We start from the raw sequence: 15,123 nt of genomic DNA on the forward strand, positions 1-15,123 counted from the left end.
AACCAGCTAAAATGATGCACTAACCTTTTACAATCTCCATCAGATGACACTCCTAGGACATTATGTTAGACAATGCATGCATTTTTAGTTCTATCAAGTTCATATTTATATCCAAAAACAGCGTTTTACTATGGCATTGATGTTGAGGAAATTGTTTCCCTCCAATAACCGGCAGTCAAGTCAGTACCACAAATTAAATAATTAAAATTAGAAAACATTGGTAAAATATTATATTGTCATTTAAAGAATTATAGATTTACATCTCTTGAACGCAATCAACTTGCCAGATTTAAAAATAACCTTACTGGGAAATCACACTTTGCAATAATCTGAGCACTGCGCCCAGAAAAATACGCATTGCGATACAGACTAGACGTCATGTTGGGGAGATCTAAAATCGAAAATACTATGTAAATAATCCATTACCTTTGATTCTCTTCATCAGATGTCACTTCCAGGTATCACAGGTCCATAACGAATGTAGTTTTGTTCAAAAAAGCTCATCATTTATGTCCAAAAATCTCCGTCTTTTTAGCACATGATCTAAGCCAGCCGGACTTCTCGTCATGAACGAGGGGAAAAAATATATTTACGTTCGTTCAAACATGTCAAACGTTGTATAGCATAAATCATTAGGGCCTTTTTTAACCAGAACATGAATAATATTCAAGGTGGACGAATGCATTCTCTTTTATAACGTATTGGAACGAGGGTACCCAACATGAACTCGCGCGCCAGGTGTCTAATGGGCCATCATCGTTCCATGGCTCTTGTTCGGTCAGATCTCCCTCCAGAAGACTCAAAACACTTTGTAAAGGCTGGTGACATCTATTGGAAGCAATAGGAAGTGCCAAAATATTCCTCAGCCCCTGTGTTTTTCAATGGCATAAGTTTAAAGGTAATACAACACATCAGGTATCCACTTCCTGTCAGAAAATGTCTCAGGGTTTTGCCTGCCAAATGAGTTCTGTTATACTCACAGACACCATTCAAACAGTTTTAGAAACTTTAGAGTGTTTTCTATCCATATATAATAAGTATATGCATATTCTAGTTACTGGGTAGGATTAGTAACCAGATTAAATCGGGTACATTTTTTTATCCAGCCGTGCAAATACTGCCCCCTAGCCCTAACAGGTTAACCACTGTTGCTTGTGCATTTAGCTAGTACACGGGTGAGACTATAAGGACACAGCTGACGCTTAAACCGACTAGCCAAAACTTAAAACTGACTCATACCTTAACCTAGCCCTAACCTAGCCCTAAAAGTTCTGAAATGAAATATCGGTTTGGGCATCAGGCGTGTCCTTATAGCCTTTTCCCTATTACACACTAGCTACCTAGTACACACTCGCTATTACCTAGCTTTTAACTCTAAATGTAATTTCACCACCCGTGCTGTTGGTGGCGGTAACGCACCAATCTCTCTGGCACGATTCGACATCCTGTCTGAGCTCGCATATCTCACAGCATCTGTGGCGTGAGAAGGTATCTGCTGGAGCCAGATCCTATTGTCACTGTGTGGGAAGATAGCAATCCTCCGGCCATCTTCCATTCTTGTCCTGGGCTCCTCATTATTGTCTAACAACAGAATTTAGCACTATACTTTGGAACTTACATTTTCTGCCAGCTCGTTTGTGTGTGCGTACGTGCATGCATATGTTGGCTGCAGAAAGAGATAGCCTCTAACACATCGCTAACAAACCCGGGATCCCCAGTGCAGTGAAACGAACATATTTGGCAGCACTACAGCTGGTGGAGACATCAGGCTTTACCAAACACACTACATACAGCCTCATCACTAAGCTGAACTGACTGAACTCATCTAGTCGGGTGCTGGGTGAGCTTATTTCGCTTGACAGATTCAGCCTCTCCCCTCCTCTCTTTCTCGCTCTCCCTTTCTCTTTCTCTCTCTCTCTCTCGTTCTCTCTTTCTAACCCTCTGCTTCTTTCTCTGTCTTTCTATCTGTCTCCCTCGCTCTCTCTTTCTCCCTACCTATATCTCTCTCACACACTCTCTCTTTCTCCCTACCTATATCTCTCTCACACACTCTCTCTTTCTCCCTACCTATATCTCTCTCACACACTCTCTCTTTCTCCCTACCTATATCTCTCTCACACACTCTCTCTTTCTCCCTACCTATATCTCTCTCACACACTCTCTCTTTCTCCCTACCTATATCTCTCTCACACTCTCTCTCTCTCTCTCTCTCTCTCTCTCTCTCTCTCTCTCTCTCTCTCTCTCTCTCTCTCTCTCTCTCTCTCTCTCTCTCTCTCTCTCTCTCTCTCTCTCTCTCTCTCTCTCTCTCTCTCTCTACAGTCTCTGATAATGATGGAGGTTTAATACCATGGCCCTGATTTTTTTAAAAGGTCACAAATGGTGTCTCAGCGGGGTCAAAGCATTCCCCATGGGAAGGTCCACCGGGTTAGACTGGTGGCCGGGTTCAGACTGCTTGGTGGTGCGTCTGGGGTAGGAGGATGGTGGGAGAGTGGAAAGGAGAGAGAGGGGGGAGAATGGGGGAGGCAGGGACATTGAAATGAAGCAGCTAGAAGAGGGGATAGGTACCGGCAGAAGGGGAAGGAGGAGTGGAGAGGGGGGGGGGGGGGCATGGAAATTAAGGAGCTAATTAGTTCCACTGGATGTTGAAAATCCCTTACACACAAACCAATTTATGGTCAATCCAGCCTCTGCAGTGGCCATGCAGCATCTCCGGTGATGCGGCCTCTGCGGAAGTCAGAACAGTCATACTTCTTGAGCTTCGGGGAGCAGAGCAGAGCGAAGTGTGTCCTAGCAGGTTAAAGGCGTTGGGCCAGTAACCGAAAGGTCGATGGTTTAAATCCCTGAGCCAACTAGGTGAAGCATCTGTCGATGTGCCCTTGAGCAAGGCACTTAACCCTAATTGCTCCTGTAAGTCACTCTTGATAAGAGCATCTGCTAAATGCCAAAAATGTACATGTAATGTAAAGCGTATCACTCGTAGTGATTCAGAGCTAATCTCTATAGCCAGCCTGCTAATTACGAGCAACTGGCTAAACGAAAAGACCTTACCTCTTCTGAGATGTTGGAGCCCTCCGTATTGTTACAACATTTGGGAGGCGCACAGCAATTGTGTCACATCCTCTGTACGGAGCCTCCGCACCACATTGTCGGATCAAGCATAAATCACTAACACACACACAGACACACACACACACACACCTCCCCCCAGCTTGCAGCCATACGGAGATGGAATATTAATGACGATTTGAAAATAGACAAAATGACCTGGAGAGCAGAGATCAATACTATATTCCATAGACCAAGACCAAGTCTGACCGTTCAATACATTTCCTACTGGGATTTCCTGCAGCGCTCTACATTCATGCCTTGTAGTTGATGTTGATGACATGCACCAAAGTGAGATTTTTTTTTTTTAATTAAAACATTTAAGAAGGATTTGTAATTGTTGACAGTAATGATCTATTGTAATGTTAGTATTGTAGCATACATTGCACTCTCCTAGTAACATCATAGTTGTACTGTGTGTAATGACGCTAGGCCACATGCAGACATCCCACAACATAGTGAATAGCCTACAGTGTGAATAAATCAAGCTCCTTAGAATGCTGATGTACAAGTAGCTAATATTAGTAGCCTACATTACCAAACTCCCACTGGCTACAGACATACGTTAAGCTAATTGTAAGTTACCCAATGTCTGCAGACATCCTAACCTGAGTGACGTCTGATAGGTGATACCAAGACAAGGAACCTGTCACCTGATTAGAATGTTTGGGAGGGGTCTAGGGTTGCTATGGGAAGGTCTAGGGTTGCTATGGTGATGACCCCTTGCACCTGGGGGTCAGGTGAGATCAGACAGGATTAGGTGTCAGGGGTGTTATCTGGGAAAACACCAGTGTAGTCTACTGCTGAATAAAGTAACAGGGTTTCTATTTATCATACCGGTACCGCTACTGCTTACATAAGGTTTCTGGTTGTTAGACTGTGTCTGTGTCCCAAATGGCACCCTGTTCCCTTTATAGTGCCCTACTTTTGACCAGAGCCCTGCTCAAATGTAGTGCACTATATAGGGAATACAGTGCTATTTGGAACACAGACTACGTGTCACTTCCTGTTCCCTTTATAGTGCCCTACTTTTTACCAGAGCCCTGGTCAAATGTAGTGCACTATATAGGGAATACAGTGCTATTTGGAACACAGACTGTGTGTCACTTCCTGAGTTGCCAGGAGTAGATTGGAAAGAAACAGAGAAATATCCGTTTTTGGTTTCTCAAGTTGGTTAATGTCCAGGTGACTTTCGTGACCTTGGTTCTGTGAAGGAGGGAACAAGGCATCACAATATGGGAACTAGGTTACACGCTTTGGAGGCATATTGTTCCCTTATGGTGACGCCAAGTAATCGACTGAAAGAAAGCTATATTTATCTATGGCTGTGGTAGTAAGTACTATACTGTAGTATGCCGTCATTGTCTAAGGTTTGAGTTTAAAGCTGAAAGGCACCCCAGATAGATATGAAACGCTCTAAGTACACACAGGGATAACATAGAAGTGCATCAGGGATTGAAACATATTCATAAATGATTGCTAAAAAGTGTTTCATTTATTTATAGATAATGTCAAGTGACATTCATCCACTGAAGGTGTACGATGTACCCTCTGGAAATGTGTTAGTATTCTGAATTAGTTAGTATATGTACTGCGTACACAGTTCTCTACAGACGACAGAGTAGATCTTCCTGCCTGCAAGCTATTTTCAGTTCCATTTCCTCCCCCTAAAGTAAAATATTTGTCAGTGTATTATTCGGGTGTATTATTCGGGTGTATTATTTCGGTGTATTATTTCGGTGTATTATTTTAGTGTATTATTTCAGTGTATATTTTCTATGATGATGATGATGCGTTATTGTTTGTCTGTACAGTGTCTTATCTGACCGTTCTTCCGATGATGAATGTGGGAACAATCTGCCAGATGAAAAAGCACACAGTAAATCAGTGAAGTGAACGGAGAGAGAGATTAGGTTTTGATTTTGACTAGATGTAATCTGCAGTACTCGTTCTGTCTCACAGGGAATAACGTGTGTCCGTGTGTGTTCATTCTGACCAACGACAGGGCAGTACATTGAAAAAGGCTTTCAGAAGAGAGGAAGGAAGAGTTGTGTTGTCCTCCAGACTCTCGTCTTGTCTATGTTTCTGTCTCTGTGCTGTGCCCAGTGTTTTACGCCAAGGGGGAAATTACTCTCTGAACTGAATCATCCCAAACAACTGCCTCTCTCTTCATTTCTCTCTTTTTCTCCCTCATGCTCTCTCTCTCTCTCTTGTTCTGTCATTTCCCTCTGCCTCTCTTCCTCGTTCTGCCTCTCTCGCTCTCTTTCTCTCTCCCTCTCTCCCTCCAGGCTCCACAATACGCTGTCTTGTGTTTACATGTAGTCCAGCCAGAAAACAAACCCAAACCTAGCTGCAGTCTCTCTTTCCTTCCATCTGTGTTTCACCGCCTCTCCTGCCCTCAGACCAGGAACTTGTGATTGGCTTAATGACAATGTGAAATGCAATTAAAGTCAGAAACAGCAAAAATGTTGTAATGTATTACACAGCTAGTAGTACTTGTATTTACAGTGCATTCGGAAAGTCTTCAGACCCCTTGACTTTTTCCACATTTTGTTATGTCACAGCCTTATTCTAAAATGGATGACATCGTTTTTTCCCTCATCAATCTACACACAATACCCCATAATGACAAATAAAAAAAAAGGGTTTTCGACATTTTTGCAAATGTATAATAAAAAAAATATATATCACATTTACATAAGTATTCAGACCCTTTACTCAGTACTTTGTGAAGCACTTTTGGCAGCGATCACAGCCTCGAGTCTTCTTGAGTGTGACGCTATCAACTTGGAACACCTGAATTGGGGAGTTTCTCCCATTCTTCTCTGCAGATCCTCTCAAGCTCTGTGAGGTTGGATGGGGAGCGTCGCTGCACAGATATTTTCAGGTCTCTCCAGAGATGTTCGATCGGGTTCAAGTCCGGGCTCTGGACATTCAGGACATTCAGAGACTCATCCTGAAGCCACTCCTGCATTGTCTTGACTGTGTGCTTAGGATCGCTGTCCTGTTGAATGGTGAACCTTTGTCTCAGTGTGAGGTCCTGAGCACTCGGGAGCAGGTTTTCATCACGGACCTCTCTGTACTTTACTCCGTTCATCTTTCCCATGATCCTAACTAGTCCCCCAGTCCCTGCCACTGAAAAACATCCCCACAGTATGATGCTGCCACCACCATGCTTCACCGTAGGGATGGTGTCAGGTTTCGTCCAGACATGACACTTGGCATTCAGAACAAAGAGTTCAATCTTGGTTTCATTAGACCAGAGAATCTTGTTTCCTCATGGTCTGAGAGTCCTTTAGGTGCCTTTTGGAAAACTCCAAGCGGGCTGTCATGTGCCTTTTATTGAGGAGTGGCTTCAATCTGACCACTCTTCCATAAAGGCCTGATTGGTGGAGTGCTGCAGAGATGGTTGTCCTTCTGGAAGTTTCTCCTATCCCCACAGACAAACTCTGGAGCTCTGTCAGAGTGACCATTGGGTTCTTGGTGAACTCCCTGACCAATGCCCTTCTCCCCAATTGCTCTAGGAAGAGTCTTGGTGGTTCCAAACTTCTTCCATTTAAGAATGATGGAGGTCACTGTGTTCTTGGGGACCTTCAATGCAGCAGAAATATTTTGGTACCCTTCCCCACATCGGTGCCTTGACACAATCCCATCTCGGAGCTCTACGGACAATTCCTTAGACCTCATGGCTTGGTTTTTGCTCTGGCATGCACTGTCAACTGTGGGACCTTATATATACAGGTGTGTGCCTTTCCAAATGTCCAATCAATTGAATTTAGCACAAGTGTACTCCAATCAAATTATGATCAATGGAAACAGGATGCACCTGAGCTCAATTTTGAGTCGCATAGCAAAGGGTCTTGAAAACTTGTGTAAATGAGGTATTTGCAAAAAATTCTAAAAACCTGTTTTCGCTTTCTCATTATGGGGTATTGTGTGTAGATTGCTGAGGGAAAACAACAATTGAATCTATTTTAGAATAAGGCTGTAACGTAACAAAATGTTGAAAAAGTCAAGGAGTCTAAATACTTTAAGGACACTGTATACAGAGAGAATCCTCTCTCTCTTCCTGTCCTTCTCTCCCTCTCTGTCTCTGTCCTTCCCTCTTTGTCTCTTTACCTGTCTCAAATTACTCCATCTGTGTTACAACAAGCCCCATACAGGAAGATACTTCCTTTCAGCGGAATGATTTTAAACCATATAACAGATATATGACTGCCATGATTTATGTCTACCATTAGCAGGTAGCCAGTTACCATTGTGATCTCATAAGCAGTCTGCTAGCATGGAGACCTCGACTGAGGGACACATGTATTGGGTTTTTATGATGCGTGCGTTCCAGTATGAGGAGAACATTATGGGATAGCTGATATGGTGACTCATAGATATATTACTGTGGCGACTGGATTAGATTGATCTGTCCTGTCTTCTCATGGGAGGTGATGTCATATCTCGTGTTTTTCTTGGTCATTAAGTCATGATTTCTTTTTGCCTCTAACATGATTCAATACTTACAGGGTATGAAGGGATCATAATTATGTTTTAACGGTCAAATATTATAGATTATACAGTGGACTTCCTGTTTGTGTCACTGATATATGGATGGAGTCCATCAATAATCTCTTTGTGGGTTGTGCGTTTGATTCCCACCCGGGACATACAGTACATGTTTCCCTGTTAATGACGTAGACCCTACACTTCTCAACGTTTTGGATAAGAGCTTTACGTGTAAAACAAACTTCCATCCTGTTTCTCTTCTACCTCCAGCGAGAGAAGAGAACGTGGCAACGTTCCGTGGTTCGGAGTACTTCTGCTATGACCTGTCCCAGAACCCCATCCAGTCCTCCAGCGATGAGATCACATTGTCCTTCAAGACGTGGCAGAGGAACGGTCTCTTACTCCACACGGGGAAGTCGGCTGACTACGTCAACCTGGCCCTAAAAGATGGAGCGGTGAGCCTGGTCATCAACCTGGGCTCGGGGGCCTTCGAGGCCATCGTGGAGCCCGTCAACGGAAAGTTCAACGACAATGGCTGGCACGACATCAAGGTCACACGCAACCTCAGACAGGTAACCATGGAGACTGAGGTGACGTAGGTTCAAGACTGATATTGATTAGTAGCAATAGATCAATTGAATGGTAATAGTGTCTTGGCTTTATTTGTGCATGAATGCTTTTCCAAGTACTCCATGTGCTGAACATAGTTGATAGTCGTTACGGATGTTGCATCGGGAACCACACTTCTATTATGAATTCGAATATTGAGTAATCGTTGAGGTTAGACGTTGGAAGATTAGTGTTTTCCCTCTGTTTGAATTGATGTATCGTAGTAGGTTTATTTATTTTTATAGCACCTTTTCCAAGTGCCCTAATAATCAATTCAGATAGTTGTCAACAATGTTCTGTTGATACATATGAGAGAGACATTCTGACTTAGTGTAGTATTGAGTTATCATCAGTACAGTTAGATTGTGTTTCCCCTCTATTTGCCTTCCTAGCAGCCAGTGACTATGTGAATAAAAGAAGCCCAGATGACATAGTGATTGATAGCTTAGTGGTTGAGCGGACACTGTGGCTCTGTGTTTCTGTCACTTCCTTATCTTCATGTTAAACTTGAAGACTTCCCTATTTCCTTCATTGAAACTTATCTGATACTTCTCTGCTTTTATTCTCCACTAAGCGGACCCTTCAATCAGAGGCTGGGTCACTATCTCGTTGCCTTCAGAAACTGTCTTTCCTTTACAAACCACTCTGTAGGATATTCTACTCCTCTGTAATAATACAGAAACTACAAGGCAGAGTTGAAGACATCCGACTCAGTACAAATGCAGGGACTTCGTGTGACTGACATTAGCCTACAGATGTCAAATTGGAAATAAGTTTCAGATCAGTGGAGCATCTTATTCAAATAGTATAAATAATGTTCAAATGGCCAGTGATAGGATCTCTATTGTCAATTTGTTTGTTATGTTGCTCCTCAGCTTATCTTGTTTACAATACCTATGTTCATAAGGATGGTACACTAATACTGGTATCAGATACTGTACCTTAATACAAGTATTACTACTTAACTAAGCTTTAAGAAGCAGGGAATGTATTGTTCTTACATTGGATATGTACTGGTAACTGTACACACTAGAGCAGAAACAGTGAGAGAATTGGTAGCTGTTTGTGGAGAGGGAGAGGGAGTGGGAGTTGGGACTCCAGCCTGTTGAATGGAGCCTTGAATGGAAGTGAAGAGAGGTGGACAAGAAGTAAGTACAACTCAACTTTAAAAAGTAGGGCTGTAATAAATATATACTACAGGAATATACATTGAGTGTACAAAACATTAGGAGCAGCTGCTCTTTACATGACATAAACTGGCCAGGTGAATCCAGGTGAAAGCTATGATCCCTTATTGATGTCACTTGTTAAATCCACTTTAATTAGTGTAGATGGAGAGGACACCGGTTAAAGAAGCATTTTTAAGCCTTGAGACAATTGAGACATGGATTGTGTATGTGTTCCATTCACAGGGTGAATGGACAAGACAACATATATAAGTGACTTTGAACAAGGTATGGTAGTAGGTACCAGGCACCTGTCTGTATCAAGAATGGTCCACCAACCAAAGGACATCCAGCCAACTTGACACAACTGTGGGAAGCATTGGAGTCGACATGGGCCATCATCCCTGTGGAACGCTTTAAACACCTTGTAGAGTCCATGCCCTGACAAATTGATTCTGTTCTGAGGGCAACTCAATATTAGGAAGGTGTTCTTAATGTTTTGTACACTCAGTGTATACTTGTACTATAAGAGTGAAAACGCTGTTAGAAGAACAGTAGCTGAGAACTGTTTGTGGTGTGGAGAGGGAGTGGGCAGGGAGTTTCCTCAGCCAGTAGAATGGAGCCTTGAATGGAGGTGAAGAGAGGTGGACAAGTAAGTAAAGTGTTCATTTCCTGCCACTAACAGGTACCAGGTTTTTAAAGGATGTAGCCCACTAGCTACCAGTGAGACCAGAGGCTGAGCTAGGGTCCTCTTTTCCTCCTCTCTACCTCTCTCTACTTCCTCTCTGTCAATCTTTCTTTCCCTTTTCCGTCAGTCTCCCTCTCTTTGGGAAGACAGACTTTGTTAGACTAACACTTACCATTCATGAAATACTAAGTCATTTTATTTACTTACTAACTAACCGTTATCTAACTAACAACTAACTAATGTACTAACTATCATCCTACATAATTGGTTTTTATTTTGTTTTCCCATTCCTTATTAACAACCGTTTTGTTCACTATTCTTTTGATTTCCTTTCTTCCCCCTTTTCCGGAAAGCAATCAGGCATGGGACACGCTATGGTAAACAAACTACATTGTCTGGTAGATATCATTCTAATTGTCTTTTTTTGGATTTGCCGTGTGTCCCTTCCCCCCCCTCTTCTTTTTCTTTTTATACTTTGAGTTTCATCCTAGACACTTCTTATCAAAAAATGAGGAAATGGGTTTGTATTACCAACAGCTTTCTTCACTTCTTAATATCCTCTCCGTCCTTGGCCTCCCAACCTCTCTCCCCCTACACCCCCTCCCTCCCCCTCTCCTCTTTTTTCACTCCTGTTTTTACTTTATTATTTCAAAAAAATTATATTCCTCATCGCTACGAAGTTCGCAGAAGTTCTACGAGTCTCAAAAGAAACACCAGATCTGACTTTTGATCTTTTGTCAGGGATACATAAAAAATATGTTTTTCCACTAAATAAAAACCTCCACATTTTTGGTGAGTACTGTCGCCAAGAACTGACAGAAGCTCTGCCACGAACCAAACAAGAAGAGTGACTTCTTCTTCAACCAGCAGCAGCCAAACTGCAGTCCAGACTGTAAAACACCAAACAGAGACAAAATGGCGTCCCAGAGACAAAATGGCGACCCTTTTTTTGCTGGAGCTCTGACAGTTGTTTCCAACACACTCAGTCTGGCACATGGCATGCCCACCACCGCTCATCAACGCCCTTTCACCTCCTGACCGGTGACATCATATGACCTTTACCCTCTCATCCTCCTCACCCATAACCACTAACACTTTAACATGTTCACTCACTTTCCCCCTATCATTCACTATCACTGTCCTATCCCCCCATCCCGTCCCGGTGTGTTGTGTTTGTAGCATGCTGGTGACAGTGGAGTCTATGTGTTGTGGCTAACTTTAGTCCCTCCCAATCCCCTTGACTTGATTGATGCATGAGCCCTGTATCCCGATTGGCTTGATTATGCTTTGTATGACATCATCAAATCATTTATACCCCTTACATGTCCAACTTACTTTGTGTTTTTGTTACCTTTGGTTTGCACATTTGTGAAGTTGTGTGATAATCCTCCCTATATAATGCATGTGTGTGTATAAGAGTGAGTGTGTGTGTGTGACACAGAGAGTATGTGTGTGTTAGTGACTGTGTATAGTTACAAATAGAACCCTGAAACCTAAGACAAGTACAAGCAAGTTGTCCTTGGCAATTTGTCCATTTTACTAACCCTCCCCCAACCTGAACTATCCAAACCGAACGAGAACCCATTCTCTTACCCCATCAAAGATAAAGAAAATATGCCTCTGCTCTGACATACTTTCTTTACCTGTCCTGTGAACCCTACCTATGACTAAAGCCATTAAAAGATCCCAAAACGAAGTCTAATCCAATCTATCGCTCCAAGGCACCAACGCTACTAGCCAATAGCCCAGATGATCTCAAGTGAATTCCTAACTGAATGTAAGAAGCAACAGATATCTGTAGACACCAAGTCATAGCAGACCAAGAAGAGAGGTGTATGTATCCTATTGAACAGAGTGTTTTACCTCAGAGTGTAATGGTTTGGCTTTGGTATGTGTTACCCCTATAACAGGTGACTATCTCCGTGGATGGGATCCTCACCACGACAGGGTATACCCAGGAAGACTACACCATGCTGGGGTCTGATGACTTCTTCTACGTGGGTGGGAGTCCTAGTACGGCTGATCTACCTGGTTCTCCCGTCAGCAACAACTTCATGGGCTGCCTGAAAGAGGTAAATTCAGGTTGGGGGTACTGGGGGTGCACCCCCAAATGCAAACATGCTAGGGTGCTTGTACAGATGCGCGCACACACACACACACACACACACACACACACACAATCCACCTCCACTTAGCTAGTCAGAGCAGTTGAATTAAATATGTCAAATCAGCATGGTTTTTCCTCCGCTAAGCAACAGCAGCAGTGATGACAAATGAAATTGCATTATCAATGAAAGCTGCGGAGTTGGCAGACAGAGGAAGAAGTGCTCGGCAGCCATTCAATATTCCTCAGCTTAATCTAATTCACAACATTCACAGCAGTTGTGTGTGAGAAAATGGGCCCCAAATAGTTCCTGTCATATGTCATTTGCAGACTCAGCTTGACTGTAGTACAGCAGTGGAATACTTTAAGACTACGCCAAAACTAATGTTCACTACCAAGAAAGGGAATTTTGGTGTGATAAGACAGAATGTTGTTTTTGGATATGTAAAATGTACTCTGACCTCCTAGGCATTTTAGGGTACAGATGAAATCCCTTATTCAAAAGTTGGTCGGGCCATTACTCATGCTCGCGTCACCGTGACACTGCACTCTTGCACGTGGGAAGATGACAATCATCAGGAAGTCTTTGTCCATTGCACACAGGGCCTGAAATAACCTTTAAAAATCAGTGTCCTTTTTCCTCTTCCTTTAAAACTAATCGCTCTCCATGCTCTCATCGTCACACAGACATTTGATAAACCTGCAAGTGTAGTATTCAGTTCTCATTATCACCAACGCTCTTCTCCCAAAGGACATCTATTTACCGTTGAGAGGATGGCAATTGATCCCGTGCAAAGCCATTTAGTTGAAAATAAGATAACTATTCAGATTAGAAGACGGGTTGATCTTGTTCTCGCTCTTCAGAAAGAAGACTAAGGCTACATCCCAAAAGCCCTATGGACCCTGCTCTAAAGCAGCACACTAAATAAGGAATAGGATGTCATTTGGGGTACAGCCTAAGAGTCTAATTGTGTGATGTGCCGATTACAGTGATGGAGTTTGACCTTTAGAATGCTGTAAATGCCATCGTTCTGTTGGGTATTATGTAACGAGTAGCTCTTTATAAACGCTATACCGATACAGCAGTAACTAGATTATACTTTGATAATGTAGCCGTTTAACAGAGATCCGCAGTTAACACAGACTGTACAGTATACAGTGTTCAGCATATTGTAGAGACAACCCAACACCTAGCGAGCACGTGGGGTAGCTCGCTATAATGATACAGCGGTAATGGGGATCAGCTATATACACTATAGTCTAATAATCAGTTTATATGGTCGTATATAGCAGACTACAGGGATGCAGTTTACACATACTGTATATTCTGTCTATGTAGCCCATGGGGGAATCAAGAAACTCTGGTTTTGAAGTACCAATCTCAAATCAACAGCCATAGGATCCTCAGTCTACTTTTATCCAACATAAACATATCCCAATAATAAACTCCCATTCACTGGATAGAAAACCCAAGAGTCACAGTGTGACTTTTAAGCACAGACTATCCATGAGTCCCTTCTACGAGAGACCTTGGAGTAATTGTGACTGTGGCAGTAGCTAGAGCTGTACCAGCGGCTGGGTGTCATTAGGAAGCTAAAGGAAAGGGTACGACCATAGTAGGAGCATCCTGGTAATGAGTGGAGGAGCTGGAACACTCAGTCAAACCGATAAGACTAAAGACAAGGTGACTTTCCTCTGTGTGTGTGTCGACTGGGCAGGAGGTAGGTTCTCAGTATGACGGGCAGTGTGTGAGGGAGGTGTTCTGCCTGACCAGACCCGCCGACTAATCACCCAAATTAGTGTCTCCTTTGTTCAGCTGGGTGAAGGGCAGGGGAAGGACCAGCATCGAGGGGACAGTCAGAGCCCGGCCGACCTTAATGAGGCAATCTGCAGTTTGAACATCAGCAACACACCCACCACTGATTTAGTATACACCTGAGGGATGGGACTTGGAAAATGTAACCACTCAAACTCATGGACAGAGCTATTGATACAGGGATGGCCATGGAGGCTAGACAGTGTTTTACATTTACAAATGAGTGACAAGCTCATATTTGGGGGTTCTGATTGGGTACCACGGTTTTACTAAGCTTTTGAGGAATCTAAGTTACTCAATGGTATATCATTTAAGTTTAAAACGAGATGGAGCAACTTCCGCTTCGAGACATTCTGTAGCAGAGAGCGAGGGGACACTTGGACACTCATAGCTTAAAATGCGTGGCCTCTTAGAATGTTTAGATACAGTATAAGGCACTAGTTGCGAGAAATGTAATTACCTTACTGGGACATTTGATTCTCTTCCAACACTTTCATGCACAGATGAGGCAATTTTAGTTGGTTGCTAACCTCCTGCATCGGGATTAGCAATGTCAGTCTGTCCAGGGGCAGACTGGCCACCAGATGGGCTGGTCCATTTTTAGCCCATCTAACTTGTTTTGTTCAAAACACACATCATTCTGGTTAATGAGTTAAAAAGAAAAGTGGTCTGTGTTGATTGCTGGTTCCAGTCAGCACTGGTTCATAAGACCCTATAGTGCTGGCATAGCTGGAGGGCTTCACATTGGAAGCCCAAATTCCCTAGGAACTAATCAGAAACCTTAGGCCTTGTTAACCTGATTCATATTAACCCAGGACTGGAGATAATCATGGCTGCATCTGAGGAGTTTGCCTGTGGAGTCAACGTGTGTAAAAGAGGCCAAGTCAGGTGCAGGAGAGTAGCGTGATGTAAACAGGCGCACTTTAAAGTTCCAAAACGAGAGCACAAATCAAAATGCACTCAAACACAGAACACAAAAGTAAAGCATGTAGAAAGACCACAGCAACATGAAACAATTAGACAAAACATGGGAAACAGAGGGTTAAATACAAGTCGCTTAATTGGGGAAATGAAAACCAGGTGTGTGTATGGAAACAAGACAAATGATATGAAAAATGGAGCGGCGATGGCTAGAAAG

The 15,123-nt window shown here is 43.0% G+C and overlaps 1 protein-coding gene across 12 annotated transcripts in view; it reads left to right on the forward strand.

The window, feature by feature from the left end:
* Positions 1-15,123, forward strand: part of nrxn3b (neurexin 3b) — a 416,132-nt gene that overhangs the window by 104,391 nt on the left and 296,618 nt on the right. For 8 of the 12 annotated variants that reach the window (XM_082961868.1, XM_082961875.1, XM_082961869.1 and 5 more), the window contains exons 1-2: positions 7,876-8,174; positions 11,976-12,137. In XM_082961868.1, coding sequence (XP_082817994.1) covers positions 12,036-12,137 — 102 coding nt within the window. In that variant the 5' untranslated portion in view covers positions 7,876-8,174; positions 11,976-12,035. Of the gene's footprint in view, positions 1-7,872; positions 8,175-10,418; positions 10,443-11,975; positions 12,138-15,123 lie in introns of those variants that run through there. The other 4 variants (XM_082961866.1, XM_082961872.1, XM_082961878.1 and 1 more) reach the window with 3 other exon arrangements.

The sequence above is a fragment of the Salmo salar genome, chromosome 15, assembly GCF_965601325.2.
Source record: "Salmo salar chromosome 15, fSalSal1, whole genome shotgun sequence".
In the NCBI taxonomy this organism is placed as follows: domain Eukaryota; kingdom Metazoa; phylum Chordata; class Actinopteri; order Salmoniformes; family Salmonidae; genus Salmo; species Salmo salar.